The sequence below is a fragment of the Branchiostoma belcheri genome, unplaced genomic scaffold, assembly GCF_001625305.1.
Source record: "Branchiostoma belcheri isolate BF01 breed outbred unplaced genomic scaffold, Haploidv18h27 scaffold86, whole genome shotgun sequence".
In the NCBI taxonomy this organism is placed as follows: domain Eukaryota; kingdom Metazoa; phylum Chordata; class Leptocardii; order Amphioxiformes; family Branchiostomatidae; genus Branchiostoma; species Branchiostoma belcheri.
In genome coordinates this window covers 47,690-68,047 of record NW_017804531.1, presented here as the reverse complement: position 1 = coordinate 68,047, position 20,358 = coordinate 47,690, and the positions used below count along the sequence as shown (strand labels likewise).

General features: G+C 41.0%; 1 protein-coding gene across 1 annotated transcript in view; it reads left to right on the top strand.

Moving 5' to 3' along the window:
- The window catches only part of LOC109487105, a 48,335-nt gene extending 28,368 nt beyond the window's left edge, over positions 1-19,967 (top strand). Inside the window, 19 exon segments of the mRNA XM_019791074.1 lie at positions 496-660; positions 1,076-1,168; positions 1,628-1,722; positions 2,172-2,319; positions 2,771-2,888; positions 3,448-3,649; positions 4,066-4,132; positions 4,869-5,030; positions 7,637-7,726; positions 8,126-8,228; positions 8,494-8,570; positions 8,708-8,779; positions 9,146-9,256; positions 9,964-10,128; positions 10,547-10,657; positions 17,213-17,398; positions 17,788-17,885; positions 18,272-18,513; positions 18,958-19,967. Of these exon segments, the coding sequence (XP_019646633.1) occupies positions 496-660; positions 1,076-1,168; positions 1,628-1,722; positions 2,172-2,319; positions 2,771-2,888; positions 3,448-3,649; positions 4,066-4,132; positions 4,869-5,030; positions 7,637-7,726; positions 8,126-8,228; positions 8,494-8,570; positions 8,708-8,779; positions 9,146-9,256; positions 9,964-10,128; positions 10,547-10,657; positions 17,213-17,398; positions 17,788-17,885; positions 18,272-18,513; positions 18,958-19,118 (2,466 nt within the window). The 3' untranslated portion in view covers positions 19,119-19,967.
- Positions 19,968-20,358: the final 391 nt, after the last annotated feature.

Genomic DNA, 20,358 nt, shown 5'->3' with positions numbered 1-20,358 from the left:
TTCCCCCTATACAGTGGAGTGATGTCCACCAGGCTAATCATCGAAACACTGTCCAGTGTCTAAACACTGATGAGGACACAAATGGATTTGGTGTCACCAATGTGCCAAGATTTGCACATTTGCCACCAACATCCATACAATTTTTTGCCTCTCTTTTCCAGGAGGGTCGGTTTGATCACAAAGACGTGTCGCTGGTGTGGAAGGATTATCCTGTGGACCTGCACAACTGGCTCCTGTGGCTGACAGAGGAGTTTGATCTGACCTTCCCCCTTTTCCCTTTTCCAGGAGGGCCGTATATAGTGGAGCGGATTCATTCCTCAAGCTAACCGACATCTCGCACACACAGCTATCCCTCAGTTAGACACCTGGAGCCGCATAGTTCCTGTCTAGAACTTTTATTCAGCCTGTCACATGACCAGTTTTGCCTGTGTGGTTTCTTCAAGTGTACATAGGCTCAAGTTCACAATTTCAAGTTCTGACTTTATACCTATCCAGGAGGGTCGGTTTGATCACAAAGACGTGTCGCTGGTGTGGAAGGATTATCCTGTGGACCTGCACAACTGGCTCCTGCGGCTGACAGAGGAGTTTGATCTCACCTTCCCCCTCCCTGATCAGCCGGTGAACGTGGTGCCCTGCCTGCTGCCAGACAAGGAGGCTCAGGTGCAGCAGTGTGTGCAAGATGGAAATGTAGTTGTAGAGTTTAAGCTTTGTTCCAACACCAGAAATGAACTTGCTAATAAATTTTTGGCAACCACTACTCCTAGAACAATTTATAAAATTCCGGAAGTCTCCCAAGATTTTTTCAAAAGCTCACGCATTGTCAAGTAAAATTTGCTGGCCATTGCTGTCTAGCCAAGCAAAAAAAAGTATCATCTATCCCTCTGGACCTACTCTCAGGCACAGCATGTGCAGCAGTTTTTTCTGTGCAACACCAGTCTTTATCAATAAGCTCGAGCATTAGGCTATTAGTGTTTTCTTATGTGTAAACATTTTTGAAGACAATTACAACTAGATATACAACTTGTATCTTGGCTATACATTAAGTCAACTTCAAACTTTTTCTTCTCTGTTGCAGTATGAGTGGCCGGAAGTGGAGCCACCCTGCCACGAGACCAAGATGTTGTACAGGTTTGACTATCTGCCTGCTGGGCTCTTCAACAGGGCTCAGGTCAGTAACAATGGGCGCAATGACAATATAAGTCAACTAGGAAATAAAAACTGGATTGGTCATTTGCTGCTTTTGACCATGTGGAGAACAGTAACTGCTGTTACTATTATTATAGTGATTTCTGTATAGATGTTGGCTTCCTTCAGTCAATGTTGACCATCATGGTAAACCCTACATTGTATCAGCTCTACAGCCTATGGCTGAAGAGTCCCTTGGAAGAATGACAGTCTCTGCCACATACATGTACAAAATGTAGGGCACATCTGTAAGCTGACTCAGGACTGTTGCAGTGTTTTTCTCTGTAGGTCTGCTTCTCTTCCATGCAGCGCATCAGTCTAGCTTGTTCCTGATTTCAGTTGGTCTTTTAGATGTTACAGATGTGGTATACACACACATGTAGATCTGTTGGCACTCACAGTTGTTTTCATGCAATCTGAAAACTGGAATCCACCCCTGCAGGTGCGCCTGTGCCAGTACTCAGACAGCTCAGCAGTGTGGAAACGAGGCTCCCTCCTCAGGAAGAACAAACATCTGGCTCTCATCCAGCAGACAAAGTAATATGTTTCACTTGGCATCATTTGGTTTCTTAGTTTTTAGTCATTTTTCTCAGTTGTGATTTTTGTTATCGAGCAGACAAAAACCCATGTTGGCTCAAGGTTCAAGGATATTTGATTGTTGCTCTATTACAAAGATGGCAAAAAAATGAATATATTTTGATGTTTTTTTGTCGATAGGTAATGACTTAAAAGGTTGTTTTGAAGCTGTGACAGACTTGGTATAGCAGAAATCTTGTCAGGGATTCTACAAAATTTTTTAGTGTTGTCCCAAAACAATGTTGCTTGAGTGGAATAACATGTGATTTCACATGCTTAATCCCACACTGGCAGCCCACAGGCATTGATGTGTTCTTACGTACATACATAAGGAAATATAACTACAAGTTGTACAATGCTATTATCTAAAACTATAACCAACACATTCAATTGTTATCACAATTTCCCAGGGGTTCTGAGCTGCTGGTGAAAGTCCAGGGGCCTCGGCCGGAGAACATCCTGTTCCTGGTGCATGAGGTGTTTGAGGCTCTGATCGCTGAGAGCTTCCACGGTGTGCAGTACGACTTCCTCATCCCCTGCCCTGACTGCATCAAAGTGGTCAGTACTAAAAAAAATTCTGGTAGTTCTTCAATGGCACTTTGGTGCTTTGCTATGTTGAATTTCATAGAAAATTCAATCAAGAAAAGATAACAGATACATCATTATATGGCATGGCATGGGATTGAATGATGAAACTGCAAAATGTGAATCAGTAATAAAGATCCTGCACACACTCTTCTGAATCATTTCATATTTCTCTGACATGTAAAGAAAGATTAAATCTTAACACTGGTACCAGATGTTTTTTTACCTTCTATGCTTATTTTTTACCGCTCTGGCTTATTCTTTACTATTAGCAACACAGCTTGGCTTGGCAACAAATCCAATCTGTGGCTCTAGAGCAATATGATTTTTTTTTTAAACCGAATTTAACATCATTTTTCCTGACCGGGTATTGATTGATAACATCTAATCAGTTGTAAAAACTGTAACATCATTTCTACTGCAGGGTTCCCTGGATCCCTACATGTTTGCAGCCTCTCTGGTGAGGAAGGCAGTTGAGCTGAAGGCACCCTTCCTGCAGTGTGGCACGTACTTCCACATTGTGTCCATCACTGAGCTGCAAGGTACATTATGAATATTTTCACTTGTCTCATGCAGTGCTACTTTGTTAGTGTGTAAATGTACAAAAGTCATGCAGACAAGTGTTCCACTGTTCACTGTTCTTGTGCATACATGTAGCGTCTGTCTTCTCTGTCATGACCAGAGAAAGAATAGCTTGACCAGGGGAAGAGTAGGTTCTCAGTGAGCTAAAACTGGCTTAAGATCACTTTCTTTCCTTTAATTGTTAAACAAGTTGTAATCTGTTAAGAACTTTACCTTTCAATCATTTGCAAAGCAAATATCATACAAAATGTATGTTTTCCGCTCAAATATCTCACAGCATGCAACTACATGTAGAAGCACTGGCTAACAGCAGTTTATCCTGTCCTTGGTGCTGAAATGTTGGAGGAGCTAATGTACATGTATGTTATCTGTCATTTTCCAGCCATCATGCCCCCAATGTCAGGAACAGACTTCCAAATAGGCTTGTCTAACAAGTGCTCTTGTTAAACAAGTGATCATCATAGTGAATTAAGAACTTTGCCATTCAATCATTTCCTAAGATTATCCATTGTTTTGCAGCCATCATGCCGCCGACATCAGGTACAGACTTCCACATGCATCTGGAGAACGCGGTGAGAGATCTGCAGAACCTCCACGTCACCCTGTCCACCGACGTCTTCATCACATTCTGTCAGGACAACGTGCCCAAAGACTACAACGACCCTCGGGCGGTTCACCCGGCCAGGATCAGGGACGACATACAGGCTGCTGGATACACATGGTGGGGAGAGGGGCACATAGGGGTGTCTTAGAATCAATTTTATTTTGAAATTTCATCAGGCTTTCTTCTTGTTTGTACCTCACTGTCAAGGGACAAAAATAATTCATAAGTTTGATGACAAATAACTAATGCTTGATGAAGCATCAGGTACAAATGGTTTAGGTAGGACCTGTACCTGAGCAATTTCTGAACTTCCTCAATAGCAATAGAAATCTGTAATCAAAATTATGTTGTAGTCAGATTTGCAGTTCTTTATTCACAACCACTGTTTATCAAGAGCTGACATTTCAACAAGATGGCCATCGGAATGCCAGCTCTTGTTAAACAAGTGGTTCTGCATAAGAATTTTTGACATCGTCTTAGAAATTGTCTCATTTTGAGATTGTTATTTTACGTAACTTACGCACCATTTTCAGCTGGTATCAAGAGGACCAGAATGACTTGGATGTCCAGGACTTGGCAGTTGCAATGAAGGATGCACAGGTACAACATCAATATAGTATCAGGTTCATGGATGATCACCTCATCTGTATCTGTAACTGTATAGCTGGTATAACTGCCCTTTGGCATAACACACCAGCTATATTACATCAAATGATGACTCTTGTTATCCAACAGACATCAACATTATTACTAGAATTGTATATTCCAGGTCAAACAACTTTTGGTAATTGAAAAAGTGTTGCTCTCCGGTGTTTTGGTGCTCCACCAAGTTTTCAGCACCAAGGACAGGTCTTTAGCCTGTGCTTATATTTGTATGCTGTGAGCTGTTTTCTTTTCAATACTACACAAAATACAACCTTCTTTGAAGCATACCACGCAGATAGATAAAGTTCATTCTTTAGAATGAAAATGAATTACCAAATGTCATGCAGGACTGTAGCCAACCGGTACTGAAATGTTTGTAGTCACATGCCACAGCTCATGTGACTTATTCTTACATGTACATGTACTATAAAAGATAGCTCATTTGTGTTGGTAAACTACATAATGGCAAAGGTACACTTTGATCTTTGACACCATAAAGTTTCGGTCAAACTCGTCAACATTCCTTAGATGTATGATCCACACTCTCTCTCCTGAGTTAGCAAGTGAATCATTTGTCTGACAAAGGTTGGCGAGTTTGAACAAACATTTATGGTGAGTTCCCCTTTGGTATGTTGTATCAAAATTTAACTTTACAATTGCTTACATGTTCTTGTCCAATACTGTTGAACAGGTGACAGTTGTGTTGATGTCTGATGAGTACGAAGGGTCAGAATCCTGCCGTGCTATCATCCACTACGTCCGCTCCACCCTTAGGAAGCCGGTTATTCTGATTGTGGTCGGCAAGGGATGGAACTGGCAGAAAACGGACACTGGGCTCCTGCTGGCTCACATGGTACATCTCTTTACATTTTCATTTCCAATCTAATATTGTATACCTTGTGAATTATTATTTCATATTGTTACTTATTGTCCAGCTATGAGGTCTAGCGCTTTATAATATCTTCAGGCTAGTTGGGCATTCCTGGCTGAATATCTCTTTATACATTTTAATAAATCAAATCAAATACCTTGAATATCCCTCAGTGTTACATGTAGGTGACCTCGCACAGCTTGACTACTGCCTGTACAGAAAGAGGTGGAGAAATAGCATCAAAGACTGCCAGGCGTACAACTCGTCCAATCCTATAGGCAGTGACCACAGGATCATTTCCACTAAGATACGCCTCAGTGTTCGTGTCCCCAAAAATACCCGTCGTAAAAAGCTGAATTGGCAAGCAGTAAGAAAGGATGTATCTTTGGCAAACGAAATTGACACCTCCATCTCCCAGAAGCTTGACGAACTCCCAGAAAACAAAAGATCATACAGCGAGTTTGTGAGAATCTGTAATGCAGTCGGGTCTCAACAGCTCCCTCGTAAAAAACCTAGAGACTCTGACCCAGTGGATAGCCCTGAGGTTTCTCTAGCAAGACGTGCCACTCTACGTTCTTCCACAAATAAAGTTCAAGCTGCCCAGACCCAACTTAAAAAGACCTATGACACAGCCAATGAAAACAGAATTAGTAAAACACTTCAAGCCTTTGAAACAAGCTCTGACTTGGAGCACCTGAAAGCCTGGAAACTGATCCGTGAATTGGCCGGAAAGAAGTCTGGAGTCCTATTTATCCAGGGGGATGATAGACTAAACACTTGGAAAAACCACTTCTCCAAGTTGCTTTCTGCTGATAACCCGCAACCAAACTCGTCCAGAGTACCGATTACTCCAGTGTTCAACATTAATCACAATATTAGCTGTGATCCTTTCTCACAAAATGAAGTAGACTTGGCTCTCAACCAGATGAAACCGGGGAAAGCCCCTGGGCTCGACGGCCTACCTTTGGAATTATGGAAACTGCCTAAAGCTAGAGAAAGTCTCACTGTGTTCTGTAACCAGGCACTAGCCAGACACAGACCGCCAGAGTGGGGTCTCGCAGGTATTGTCCCAGTTCCAAAAAAGGGGAACTTGACACTTCCCGACAACTACAGAGGTATATCCCTCACACAAGTGGCAGCAAAGGTCTACAACCGCCTCTTACTGAATAGACTACGCCCCGTTATTGACAAGTTACTCCGTCCTAACCAGAATGGATTCCGACCATCACGTTCGACCTCAGCACAAATCCTGGCCCTTCGCAGGATTGTAGAAGAGGTGCAGAATCACCAAAAAGAAGCAGTTTTCATATTTATTGATTTTAGAAAAGCTTTTGACTCTATTAACCGTAATACTATGTTTGAAATTCTTTTGGCATATGGCATACCCCCTCCAATAGTAAACGCCATCAAAATCATGTATGAAGATACAACAGCTACAGTTCTCACACCCGAAGGAGAAACTGACTTCTTCAAGATCGAAACAGGTGTTCTACAGGGTGATCCGCTCGCTCCTTTCCTGTTCATAATCACTTTGGATTACGCACTACGCAAGGCTGTCAACTCCAGTGATGGTCTTACACTGCGGAGGAGACAGAGCTCCAGGTATCCGGCGGTTGTGATTCCTGACCTGGACTTTGCGGACGATATCTGTCTACTTGAGGACACCATTCGTGCTGCACAGAGTCTTCTACAGCGAGTGGAATCAGCAACCCAGGAAATTGGACTGTACCTTAATTCTTTGAAAACTAAAATGATGCATTTAAATCCAAGTGACCAGCTACAGGCACTACTTGCTAGCGATGGGACGGTAATTGAATTGGTTAGTGACTTTAAGTATTTAGGTAGCTACAGTAATTCAGTGTATGATGTTAATGTTCGTATTGGCCAGGCCTGGGGGGCATGCCACGCCCTAAAAAAGGTGTGGAAGGCCCCGATCCAGAATACCACAAAGTTAAAAGTCTTTAAGTCTTGTGTAGAGCCTATTTTGTTGTATAGCTCCGACTCATGGACTTTAACTAAAGTCTTGTCTAAGAAACTGAATGGTAACTACACGCGCCTGCTTCGGTGTGTGTTGAATGTTCCATGGCAGAGCCGCATGAGTAACAAAGAACTTTACAACGGTCTACCCCTGATTACCCAGACCATTCAGAACAGACGGCTGGCCCTTGCCGGTCATGTGGTACGCCACGAAGAGATGGCTGCCAAAGTGCTTCTCTGGCAACCAGATGTAAAAAGAAGGAGGGGACGTCCGTGCCTAACGTTAAAGAAACTGATCGAGGAAGAGGTTGGCTTACGGGACGAGGAACTTCTGTCCGCCATGCGAGACAGAGCCACATGGAGTGACATTACGAATGGCACCTTAGAGGATGACCTGAACTGAACTGAACTGTTACATGTAGAAATCTATCTCTTGTAACACCCTCTACTCACTCTTGGTATTTCTTCTTGTCCCAATGATTTAATATCAATTCTTGTTTTGAAGAATACTAGTATCTGACTTTTTGTGACATGTTTGTTTTATTTGTAGCTCATAGTGTAGTATGTTTTTAAAATATTAACCAAATGATATTTCTTTGTTTCGCTTTCAGCTGTACATCAACATGCAGGATCCCAAACTCTACAAGGACAAGATCGCTGAAGTGTTGAGCCAGCTCGAAATGAAAACAACCAAGAAACAGGTTAGCCTTTCTGTAATTCTGACACAAATACAGATTTTTCCCCGTCAAAACTGATGGATTGGACAAAATGTTTGTTCATCACGAGCGGCGAACCTCCATCAAATTACAAAAATGGCTAGAACACTGGTCAGACTTGCTGTAATCACTGTGTTGATGAATTTGACATCAACGTTGTATATTTCAGTCCAAATCCTGACACCTTATTCCCTAACCTGCACATTCAAAGTTAGGGCATCCCCAGTGTTATATAAGTTTCATCAACTTGAGCACATTGCCATCACTGTCTTGTATTTTTCTTCTTCTGCTTTAGTGAAAAATGTTGCATATTTGATATCAATGTTGCAAACATATTTCAGTCAGAATCCTGACACTTTATTTCCTACCCTTCCCTCCATGCAGACTCAGCAGTTCCCACCCTGCTTTATCAGCTACTGCTGGGCAAACTCTGAGGAGGCGTGTAACATGGGTCAGGTCACCAGATATGCAGGCGCTGTGGGCAGAGGTCAGGGTCTTCTTCTTGTAATTATAAGGCCTCTGTTGTTGTAATTATCAAATCCTACATTGTTGTGTAATAAATGAGTGGGGAGCTCACAATGTGAATCACTTTTTATTGGAAACTCTCCTCCTTCATTACATTTTTACTTCATGATTCTCAAATCAGAAAAATATAATGATGTTCCATCTAACAATATTTAGCTATGGTGCACTTTTTGTTTGAAGATTTTATATGATTAAAAATGTACTATCATGACATACTGTTTTATCAGTGGATCCACGGCAACTGAAGTCACACCTTGAGCAGAAGGATGTGAAATGCTGGATGGACATTGAACGAGTTGGCAAGGTAGTTATCTCAACATGAATCTGATAGCAAAGAACATAATGTGAAATTTCACACTTTACATTTTACAAAGTGTACAAGAACTGTTATCAAAATCCTTATGTTTTCTATGAAAACTAAATTTGTAATTTCCCTGACAGGGAGGACTGTTTGAAGACATTGCAGAGGGACTGCGACATGCCAAGATGGTTGTAGCCTGTGTTTCTGACGAGGTAAATATCTTGCTCTATGGAAGAAAAATCGATTTTGCTATATTCTAACTCATCTCTGCAGATATTATATGATTAAGAAGAATGCAGATACGCACTGTAACCAAAGTCTTTAAGGCTGTCATTGTGAACATATGTGTGTATATAGCGGTTTATCTATGTTGGCAGTTAACCAAGGAGGTTTAAGATCAAACCTCCTTGAGTTAGCACAGTACGTTATAAATTTAAATTTTGTTCCTACAAAATGAAATCAGGGCATTGGCAGAGAATGTTAATGGTGAGAAGGAAAAATCAAGGCAGATGTTGACATACAGAAGGTTAACATATGACTTGTATTATTATAATATTATTTTGATCCCCCCCCCCCAGTATGTGCGCTCCAAGAACTGTCAGATGGAGTTTCGCTTTGCTGCCGTCACCCTGAGACTGCCCATTGTCCTGGCTGTGGTGGGAACTGGCTACCAGTGGGAGTCAACTGAGGTCAGGACAACTTCTTTGTCAAATTTATTTTCATGAGTTTGTCAATTGACTTTATATTTTCAGTTTTATTCAGATCCACAATTAACCTCATAAGAGGCTATTCTTCCTGTGGTCTACACATTCATATTACATACATATATTACAAACATACAAAACATTACAAAATTAACAGTACATGGCAAACTTTACACAATTCACTATTTACAATCCAGTACTTTCTTTGACTATATCTGGATGTCAGTTTTCCCTTTCAGTATGATATTCAGTCAGTTCACTTGAAGATAAAATGAATAAAAATTGAACAAATGAACTTATTTCCAACAAAAGTTTCAAAACCTTAATCTAGGTGTGTGGAAATTAAAAGAAACACAAATGAATGTTATGCCAAAAAACAGTGTCACTGACAAGCTAGTCTGGATATGATTTTGGAAACGGTCAGACATTTCAGGTAGCATCAATTACCTTTCATCAGTGATTGTTTTTAGCATATCTTATTACCTGGATGTCTAACCTTCATCAATGTATAAATGAATAAAGAAGTAGAATGGTTTATTTCAATTTGAAACTCAAGACATACACAATTCGCACTGACGACAGACTCGCAGGCAACCATACTGGATGCCTGAATTGCTCTGTGGTCACACAAAATATCATTAAAATATGGGTATTATTGTTCTGAACAACCAAATTGTGACATGCCCCCACAGTGTGGTATGCTGAGCCTTGGGTTCAACAAGATAAACTTCCAGCATGGAGGAGAAGTGGAGATGGACAGGCTGGTGGAACTCGTGCAGGAGAAGTGCAAGACTGAAGACGAAGCCACAAACGACAGTGCTGATGACGACAAGTCTAGCAACAGTGCATCATTCCAGGTCTGCTTTTATCATGAGACACTGATTAAAATTCAACTTCAGTTTTAACCACTAATAGTTCATTTAACTCTTTAACTTTATGCATTATTCCAGAAGTAAATCACATTAGTTGTAAGCAAAAGGAGTGGAATAATGTCAACTGAAAGGTGGCATGCTGAAAAAAGTTCTGTCTTGTTACACCTAACCTTTGAACACTTAACTCTGAATATTGTTTAAAGCTATCTAATGATAATGCCTCTACTGTACTTGGTGACAGTGAGTTCCACTCTGCGATAGTTCTAGAAAAGAATGAGTTTTGAACACCTCAATCCTTGGTTGATAACTCTGGTACTTGAAGGCATGGCTATTTCTTGTTCTTTTCTTGGTTAATACTCCACTGCCTCTGACCCTATTACCCTTGCCTGCCCCCCCCCCCCAGGAGCTGTATGAGTTAGCCCAGAGGAAGTTCCTGCGACAGGTGGCTCACTATGAAGAACTGCTGGACCTGCCTCCATACCCGAGACTCGTGGTTGTCGACTTTCATCACCAGGTATTTGTCATCTCCAACCAGATTCTGTGGGGCAAGGGGAGTCTAAACTCAGTCTGGTAACCTGTATCCATTGGTCTTCTCTATTTATTAAAACAAGATGTAAACTGGCAACCAATATAGTCACTCCTCTTGTCCCACAGAAGCTGCTTGGAGATTATTAATAGTATTTTGACCTGTCATGAAAGTTCATCTTTGTTGGTAGTTTAACATGTTTAAAAAGCTAAAACTTTTGTTTGGACATAAAAGAGATGAAATATTGTCACCAATAGATTTTGTTGATTGTCACTCTTGTCTTAAGCTTCTTCAATACACTGACCCAGAGAGACTTGTCACATGGCTTCTTTGAAGTGTGACGTCAACACTGTTGTGGACTCACGTTCAGAAGTAATTGGTCATTACTTACCCTGATGAAGGCAGCAGTGGATTCTCATGTACCCTTGTGTTGGATCAGCATCGTACTAAGATTTAGAAAAAAATGTTCTTTTCTTTTTATAATCAGCAGCAGAAAGAAGAGTCAGAAGAAGGGAAAGGCGAAGATGATGATGATGAGAAGAAAGAAGAGGAGAAGGAGGCTGAGAAGGATGATGACATGGAAGTAAGTGAGAACAGGCCAGCATCAGTCATGGAGAGGCCCAGGACTGCTGGGATCAGGACTATGGCAAAGGTGAGTTTCTACCATAGTCTTGTTGAAAACAAGTTTAAATTAGATGATTTTGATTGTATGTTTGCCTTTGTGGTGTGATTTGAATTAGAAGCAACAGTAGTGGCCAAATATTGGACATAGAAAATCATGGCCCATTTCAGAATGTTACACCAAATCTTACAAGCCAGTTACCTACACCGACTCTTACTACACAAGATTCACTTGCTCCCGATTTTAGTACTATTCTTACACCCATGGGAATTCATTACAACAAAAAAGGTACACTGCACCCATGGGAATTCGTTGCAAGAAAATGAACAGCACCTTTCAAAACTAATACTTTCATCAGGAACTTTTAAGAGCAATGCTTTTATTCCGGTATGTCATCTTACACGCACGCGTGAAGCTTTTATTCCAATATTACATCTTACACGCACGCGTGCGCACGCGTGCCGTGCGTGGAGGCGCACGCGTGACGTGCATGGAGCGTGACGTGCGTGCCTCTGCGTCTAAATAATACAACATGCCTCTTTATTACCTTGCACGTGGCTCTCCTATAATATAAACAAACAGGCAAAGCAGGAAGAAAAAAATTGACGGATTTTTTTCAAATATTACATGTTACATCTTACAGACACGGCTCATTAACCACTGCTGAATTTACAAACAGGCGAGGGTGTGAAGACTTGGAGGCACGTGGCTCTCCTTCTATAATATAAACAAACAGGCAAAGCAGAAAAAAATGGACGGGCTTTTTTTCAAATATTACATGTTACATGTTACAGACACGGCTCATTAACCACTGCTGACTTTACAAACAGGCGAGGGTGTGAAGACTTGGAGGCACGTGGCTCTCCTTCTATAATATAAACAAACAGGCAAGGCAGGAAGAAAAAATGGACGGGCTTTTTCAAATATTACATGTTACATCTTACAGATACCAGTCATTACTAACAGTGTGCTGAATTTACAAACAGGCAAGGGTGTGATGATTTCTAATTGGTGGCGCGTGGCTCTCCTGCAGAGCAGGAAAAACAAAAAGGACGGGCTTTTTCAAATATTACACCTTACAGACACGGGAAACTGTGCTGACTTTTCAAACTGGCAAACGTGTGATGATTTCTAACTGGGGGCACGTGGTTTTGCTTTAAAAAATCTAACTATAAAAACACAAGAGGAATGAACAAATCGCCGTGTTACCTCCCAAAAGCACTTCATCAACAAATGGGTTTGAATGTGTAGACGTGAAGACTGAAGCTGTACACGTGGTTGCTATTAGTAGTGGCCGTGCTCGTGTATCTGCTATCTTATACGTTTAGATACTAGTATTTAAGATACTTCCATGGTTTCAGGCATGGTTTTAGACGTAGGTGACCTTTTTGTTCCTGAGTGCGTCCGTTTATTTGTAAACTATTCTATTGTTGTGACATGCACTGAACCCACTATGTAAATAAAGGTCTCAATGACCTCCATTTCTTCCTTCAGAACGAACACTGTAATGTAGCAGCTTCATTTCACCCAATGATGGTATAAGATTTTTTACCAACCACGTGGTACACTGGTATATTGGACCAATTCGATCACACCGCAGAGGTGTGACAATCCGGGATTTGGCTTGTAGTTGTTTGACATCAACAAGCCTCTTATCTCGCGTGCCGCCCGCCCTGGCCTGCCGCGCCCTCATTTCACCCAATGACAAGGGTAAGCTGGAAGTTCATTTCCATTTACCACCCTGGCTGGAATTCGAACCACGTGGTACACTGGTGTATTGGACCAATTCGAGCACACCGCAGAGGTGTGACAATCCGGGATTTGGCTTGTAGTTGTTTGACATCAACAAGCCTTTGATCTCGCGTGCCGCCCGCCATGCTGCCGCTTTATGTAGGAATAAAACTTTCCCTTTCTTGCAGTGCACTTTCAAAATTTTGTCGCCCCTTTTTGCCCGTTCAAGGTGGGTAAGGCAAACTTTTCCTCCGTCGAACGGCAACAACGCGACGGGGAAACAGGCGCTGCCCCCCCCCCCCATTATATATATAACCCCCCACCCCCCAAAAAAGAACTATGTTACTAGTTATGTCCTAAGGAAGGGTCGCCATGAAATCATATACTGGTACCATTAAGTATAGTAGCACCATGAAAACGCACTCTAATGTTCACAGAATATTCATTACTGTGCCACAGATTTTACAGAATTCTCACGACACTGTCACTGTCACCTTTTGTGAGGGCTGCCTGTGTGGGAGTTTAGTTGTAAATATCCGGTTTATTTCCATTTACCACCCTGGCTGGAACCTATCATGGGAACCACACCTAGCGGTTCGTTTCAGAGAAAAACTGTTTATATTATAGAAGGAGACCCACGTGCCTCCAAGTTTTCACACCCTTGCCTGTTTGTAAATTCAGCACAGTGGTTAATGAGCCGTGTCTGTAACATGTAACATGTAATATTTGAAAAAAGCCCGTCCTTTTTTTTCCTGCCTTGCCTGTTTGTTTATATTATAGAAGGACAGCCACGTGCCTCCAAATCTTCACACCCTCGCCTGTTTGTAAATTCAGCACAGTGGTTAATGAGCCGTGTCTGTAACATGTAACATGTAATATTTGAAAAAAAAGCCCGTCCGTTTTTTTCCTGCCTTGCCTGTTTGTTTATATTATAGAAGGAGAGCCACGTGCCTCCAAGTCTTCACACCCGTTTGTAAATTCAGCACAGTGGTTAATGAGCCGTGTCTGTAACATGTAACATGTAATATTTGAAAAAAGCCCGTCCGTTTTTTTCCTGCCTTGCCTGTTTGTTTATATTATAGAAGGAGAGCCACGTGCCTCCAAGTCTTCACACCTGTTTGTAAATTCAGCACAGTGGTTAATGAGCCGTGTCTGTAAGATGTAAGATGTAATATTTGGAATAAAAACGGCAGTTTTCTCTTCCTGCTTTGCCTGTTTATGTTATAGGAGAGCCACGTGCCTCCAAGTCTTCACAGCCTTGCCTGTTTGTAAATTCAGCACAGTGGTTAATGAGCCGTGTCTGTAAGATGTAAGATGTAATATTTGGAATAAAAACGGCAGTTTTTTCTTCCTGCTTTGCCAGTTTATGTTATAGGAGAGCCACGTGCCTCCAAGTTTTCACACCCGTTTGTAAATTCAGCACAGTGGTTAATGAGCCGTGTCTGTAAGATGTAACATGTAATATTTGAAAAAGCCCGTCCGTTTTTTCTTCTTGCTTTGCCTGTTTATGTTATAAAGGGAGAGCCACGTGCCTCCAAGTCTTCACACATGTTTGTAAAGTCAGCACAGTGGTTGATGAGCCGTGTCTGTAAGATGTAACATGTAATATTTGAAAAAAAAGGCCGTCCGTTTTTTCTTCCTCTGCCTTGCCTGTTTGTTTATAATATAGAATGAGAGCCACGTGCCTCCAAGTCTTCACACCCGTTTGTAACTTCAGCACAGTGGTTAATGAGCCTTGTCTGTAAGATGTAACATGTAATATTTGAAAAAGCCTGTCCGTTTTTTTTCCTGCTTTGCCTGTTTGTTTATGTTATAGGAGGAGAGCCACGTGCCTCCAAGTCTTCACACCCGTTTGTAAATTCAGCACAGTGGTAAATGAGCCGTGTCTGTAAGATGTAACATGTAATATTTGAAAAAGCCTGTCCGTTTTTTTTCTGCTTTGCCTGTTTATATTATAGAAGGAGGGCCACGCGCATCCAAGTCTTCACACCCTTGCTTGTTTGTAAATTCAGCACAGTGGTTAATGAGCCGTGTCTGTAAGATGTAACATGTAATATTTGAAAAAGCCCGTCCGTTTTTTCTTCTTGCTTTGCCTGTTTATGTTATAAAGGGAGAGCCACGTGCCTCCAAGTCTTCACACATGTTTGTAAAGTCAGCACAGTGGTTGATGAGCCGTGTCTGTAAGATGTAACATGTAATATTGAAAAAAGCCCGTCCGTTTTTTTCCTGCTTTGCCTGTTTGTTTATGTTATAGGAGGAGAGCCACGTGCCTCCAAGTCTTCACACCCGTTTGTAAATTCAGCACCGTGGTTAATGAGCCGTGTCTGTAAGATGTAACATGTAATATTTGAAAAAAGCTCGTCCGTTTTTTTCCTGCTTTGCCTGTTTATGTTATAGAAGGAGGGCCACGTGCCTCCAAGTCTTCACACCCGTTTGTAAATTCAGCACAGTGGTTAATGAGCCGTGTCTGTAACATGTAACATGTAATATTTGAAAAAAGCTACGTCCGTTTTTTTCCTTGCTTTGCCTGTTTATGTTATAGAAGGAGGCCACGTGCCTCCAAGTCTTCACACCCGTTTGTAAATTCAGCACAGTGGTTGATGAGCCGTGTCTGTAAGATGTAACATGTAATATTTGAAAAAAAAGGCCGTCCGTTTTTTCTTCCTCTGCCTTGCCAGTTTGTTTATGTTATTGAATGAGAGCCACGTGCCTCCAAGTCTTCACACCCGTTTGTAACTTCAGCATAGTGGTTAATGAGCCGTGTCTGTAACATGTAACATGTAATATTTGAAAAAGCTCGTCCGTTTTTTTTCCTGCTTTGCCTGTTTGTTTATGTTATAGGAGGAGAGCCACGTGCCTCCAAGTCTTCACACCCGTTTGTAAATTCAGCACAGTGGTTAATGAGCCGTGTCTGTAAGATGTAGCATGTAATATTTGAAAAAGCCCCTCTGTTTTTTTTGTTTCTGCTTTGCCTGTTCATATTATAGAAGGAGGGCCACGCGCCCTTAAGTCTTCACACCCTTGCCTGTTTGTAAATTCAGCACAGTGGTTAATGAGCCGTGTCTGTAAGATGCAACATGTAATATTTGAAAAAAGCCCATTTTTTTTCTTCCTGCTTTGCCTGTTTATATTATGGAAGGAGGGCCACGTGCCTCCAAATCTTTGCCTGTTTGTAAATTAAGCACAGTGGTTAAGTGCCTGTGAGATGTAAGATTTGTGGAAATGCCCATTTTGTCTAATAGTATGCAGTCAATACAGAACTAATTTCACCTTTGTGGTTAATGAAATGTAGTATAGAAAGCAAAGCCGTGTTAGATGACCTACGGCTGCGGCTTGATTTAGAAAAAAAGCGTCTCAGCAGTCTGTATCTACAATTTTTCAAGGGAAGGAGATCGTATAACCTTACAAATCAATCTTAGCACCTTAAGACCCAAAGGAATGAATTCCCTTGGGCACAATTTTAGTCAATGTAAGATTTGGTGTAATATTCTAAAATGTGTCTTAGTTTTTCATGTCCAATTTCTTGCCATGTATAAGAAGCAAAGAATTCAAAACATGCTATCATGAATTTGTGTTGGTAGTTAACTGTTAAGTTACATGTTTAAAGTTAAAACTTTTGATCCAACACAACAAAGTTCACTCTTGTTGTGTTGGATCAAAACGTTTTAACTTAGAACATAATTCAAAACATGGTTTATGCTTCAGATAATAATTTCTTGCATCATCTTGTATCCAAATGTGAAAAAATGGTGTCTCACTGTATTTTTGTTGTCACAGGACATGACACCAGTCACACCTACCTTCTGCTTCAGAGTCCTGTGTGAACATGAACAGGTGGGTCTTGTTGTTTTGTTGTTACTCGTTGATATGCTTACTCATCTACATGTATATCTTCTGAAATTATAATTCCAAACACTACCTACAGAAATACTAACTTAAATAATTTGAAAAACAAAATTGTCCAAGCCTGTCCTACCCAGTATTCTATTCGACATGTTCTGTTCATTCTAGTACAGTATTCTATGGTAGGAATAGAATAGACCTGTTCTATTCTATTCATGTTCTATTCAACATTCTATAGTATTCTATAGTAGTAATAGAATAGAATGTTCATGTTCTATTCTATTCAATTCATGTTCTATTCAACCTTCCATAGAATATAATTATTATGTTGCCTATGATGTTCCCAGGGTTGGCACCTGTGTAGTACTGCAGGTGTGCCTGTACCAGGTTCCCAGGCTGAGCTGCAGAGTAAGCTGAAGGCCTGGTCGCCCTACCTGGCCAGGCTGTACGCCATCCTGAAGCACGGGCCCGTGCAACTGGACGTCTTAACAGAGCAGGAGAAGGGAGACCAGTTCCTACAATTTCTGGAGGAGGTACAAAAAATCATTTTCTGTATTTGATATATCATTAAGTAATGTGAATTGCACTTAGATCAGCATGCACCAAGTATACAATGTAATAATTGGTTTGCAAGTCTCAAGTAGGAACTGTACTACCGGTAGATGGTATATGCAAATAGTATACAAATTTATTTTTGTGTACATGTAGTCTTCACACATGAACACTAGCCAACTGCTGCCCACCCCTGTTTCAGGGACCCTGCAGCAGTATAATAAAAAAAGACTGGATACTAGTTGTACTACATGTATTTCTAGCTGTCTCCCTTCAGAAGTCTTTATGATTCAAACCATCGCACAAATATTAGCTGTAATATTTACCCTCAAGATTAATTATATTTCACTTTGTCACCATGTTTTCCCAGCATGTTGGCTCGAGTCTGGACTTCAACCAGCCGTACGGTGAACTGATCAAGGCAGCCATGGCGGCAGACACTGAGGGGACTGCAGGAGGACTGGCAAGGTAGATTTTGGTTCATTATATTTTGTTTATTCTACAGTAACCTGTGCCTTCCTTCCTTCCTTCCTGCCTTCCTTCCCTCCCTCCTTCACTCCTTCCTTCACCTACTTACTCACTCTCACTCACTCACCCACTCACTCACACTCACTCACTCACTCACTCACTCACTCACCCACTCACTCTCTCTCTCTCTCTCTCTCTCTCACTCACTCACTCACTCACTCACTCACTCACTCACTCATTTGTATGTACTTCCTAGATGCCACCTGCCCAATGGTAAGACAGTCTGGCTGTGTGAGCAGCACAGACACAACGGCCGGCTGACAATCCTTCCTCTTTCTCTCCCTCATTCATTCATTTGTTCATTCACTCTTTCATTCTATCTATAGATGCCACCTGCCCAATGGTAAGACAGTCTGGCTGTGTGAGCAGCATCGACACAATGGCCGGCTGACTATCCTGGACAGTGAGGTGGCGGCGCCTGCGGCGGGGGGTGGCGAGCAGTCACAAGTCGACGCAGACATGCTGGAGCAGCTGCAGAATCTGAGCATCAACGACGTGCCCACACCACAGAAACAACAGCAGAAACAGCAGGGGCAGACGCAGAAACAACAGACAGCTGCAGCAAAAGGTATAGAATATGATGAAACATCTGCATCCAATGCAACATTACACACTCAAATTTTTTAAATTAAGCTTTTGGCTTGGACAGGAGTAAATCAGTTGGTTTCATGTGTGCCCTTATATATTACATACATTTATGTAATGTTACATCTTTTGTTAAAACTATTTACGGAATTTCTCTGAAATGCTGGAAAGTCTTTCTTTCTTAAGATGAGACTGCCATTGGGTACAGAATAGGATCAACTGGACATTTTATCTGTGCAGATCCTTAGTATCTTATCTTAAAAAGTAACCAAGATGGGTGGAGAAAATGGGTGTGGTGCCCCAAAAGTAAAATAAAATAGACCATGGGATAGATGAGATAGGATGATGATGACATGTATAATTTGATAGTTCTATTGCTTATTCTCTTTCACAGACCAGTTGACCAATAAATGTTTCCTTATGACAGGTACAGCAACAAATCAGGAACCAAAGAAACAAAACTCTGTGGAAGAAGGAGCGAAAGCTGAAGCCCCTCGGAGACCAAAGACAGCCAAAGAGAAATTTAGGAGTGCCGTCAATGCCATCAGTGCTACCAATACCCAGAGCAAGGCCTGCTCACTGATGTAGATGGGTTCATGTTAATTTGTGTATAAGATTTGTCTGACTATGCATTGCGCGTTGCGTTTAAAATGCCAATGATAATGGCGTGATATGCAAGTCAGGTAACCAATTAGAAAGTGGAAAAGGAAATGAAAAATTATGATCTTACTCAAATGAAAGTTGTCTTACACTACTTGTAATAGTGCAATCTTGCAATGGTTGCAATTTTAGACAGATGGTCATGTCATTGGTTTTAAAGAAATTTATTTGTATTTTCATAGATATGATCCAAAATATGCTTTATTTTATTAAGGAGATAAAGAGTAGTTAACTATGTGTGTTTTATTTCTTGTCCATAGATTTTTATCTTGATTCAGTGTGATTTTATCTGTATCTGTATAGGCGGTATATTACCGCCTTTCTGCGGAACACCAGATTTTAAGTTGTAACGTTATGCGTTACCAAAATTTTGATCTTTAATAATGTCAAGGGATGCATATCTTCTCACTTGTTTCCATATAATTATAAAATGTAAATTTTGAGTCTTTGTGTGCAAAAAGTGTATAATGTTATAGGCTAAACAGCCACATGTTTGTTATATATATATATGTCTACATTACAAAATGTTTTCATTTACAAATACATGATGCAGTGCTCATACTTTGTCCATGTCTGTGCAATTTGATCCTTGGTAGTCCTTCATAGTCAAATGCAATTTAATAAATTATATTATAATGGCCAGTAAAAAAAGGTTTTAAATCATTGTCACCGTGGTAAAATTGTATCTTATTTCTGTCAACTCTGTGCACATGAGATCCATTTGTAAGATAAAAGCATAATGTCTTTGCTTTGAATTATTTTATCCATTACGAACTCTCTCTGTTAACCCACTGTCAGGTCAATGGCAGATGAGACACTGGGCGGACATGTGGTATTGTGACATGTGCCAGTTGGACCGGGTACACGGATTGGGGCTGTCTGTGCTGTACAAATACTGCACACTTGTACAGTCAATACACACTGGAGGAACGCCTTGGGTAAATTATGCCTGGTCCTGAGATGTCGATATGTTTTAAGGAAGTCTACAGCACTCTATTCATACCTTGTCCCAGCTAAACAATATTTTAACAGTTATTTGACGATCGTAATTATTTCTTCATTATCTTTGTATCCTGTCGTAAAGCTAACCAGACTTTTGGTACATGGACAGTTTTGGACAGTTTGTAGACTATTCATCAATCAAGGACTGTTTTGAAAGGTAGTAAGC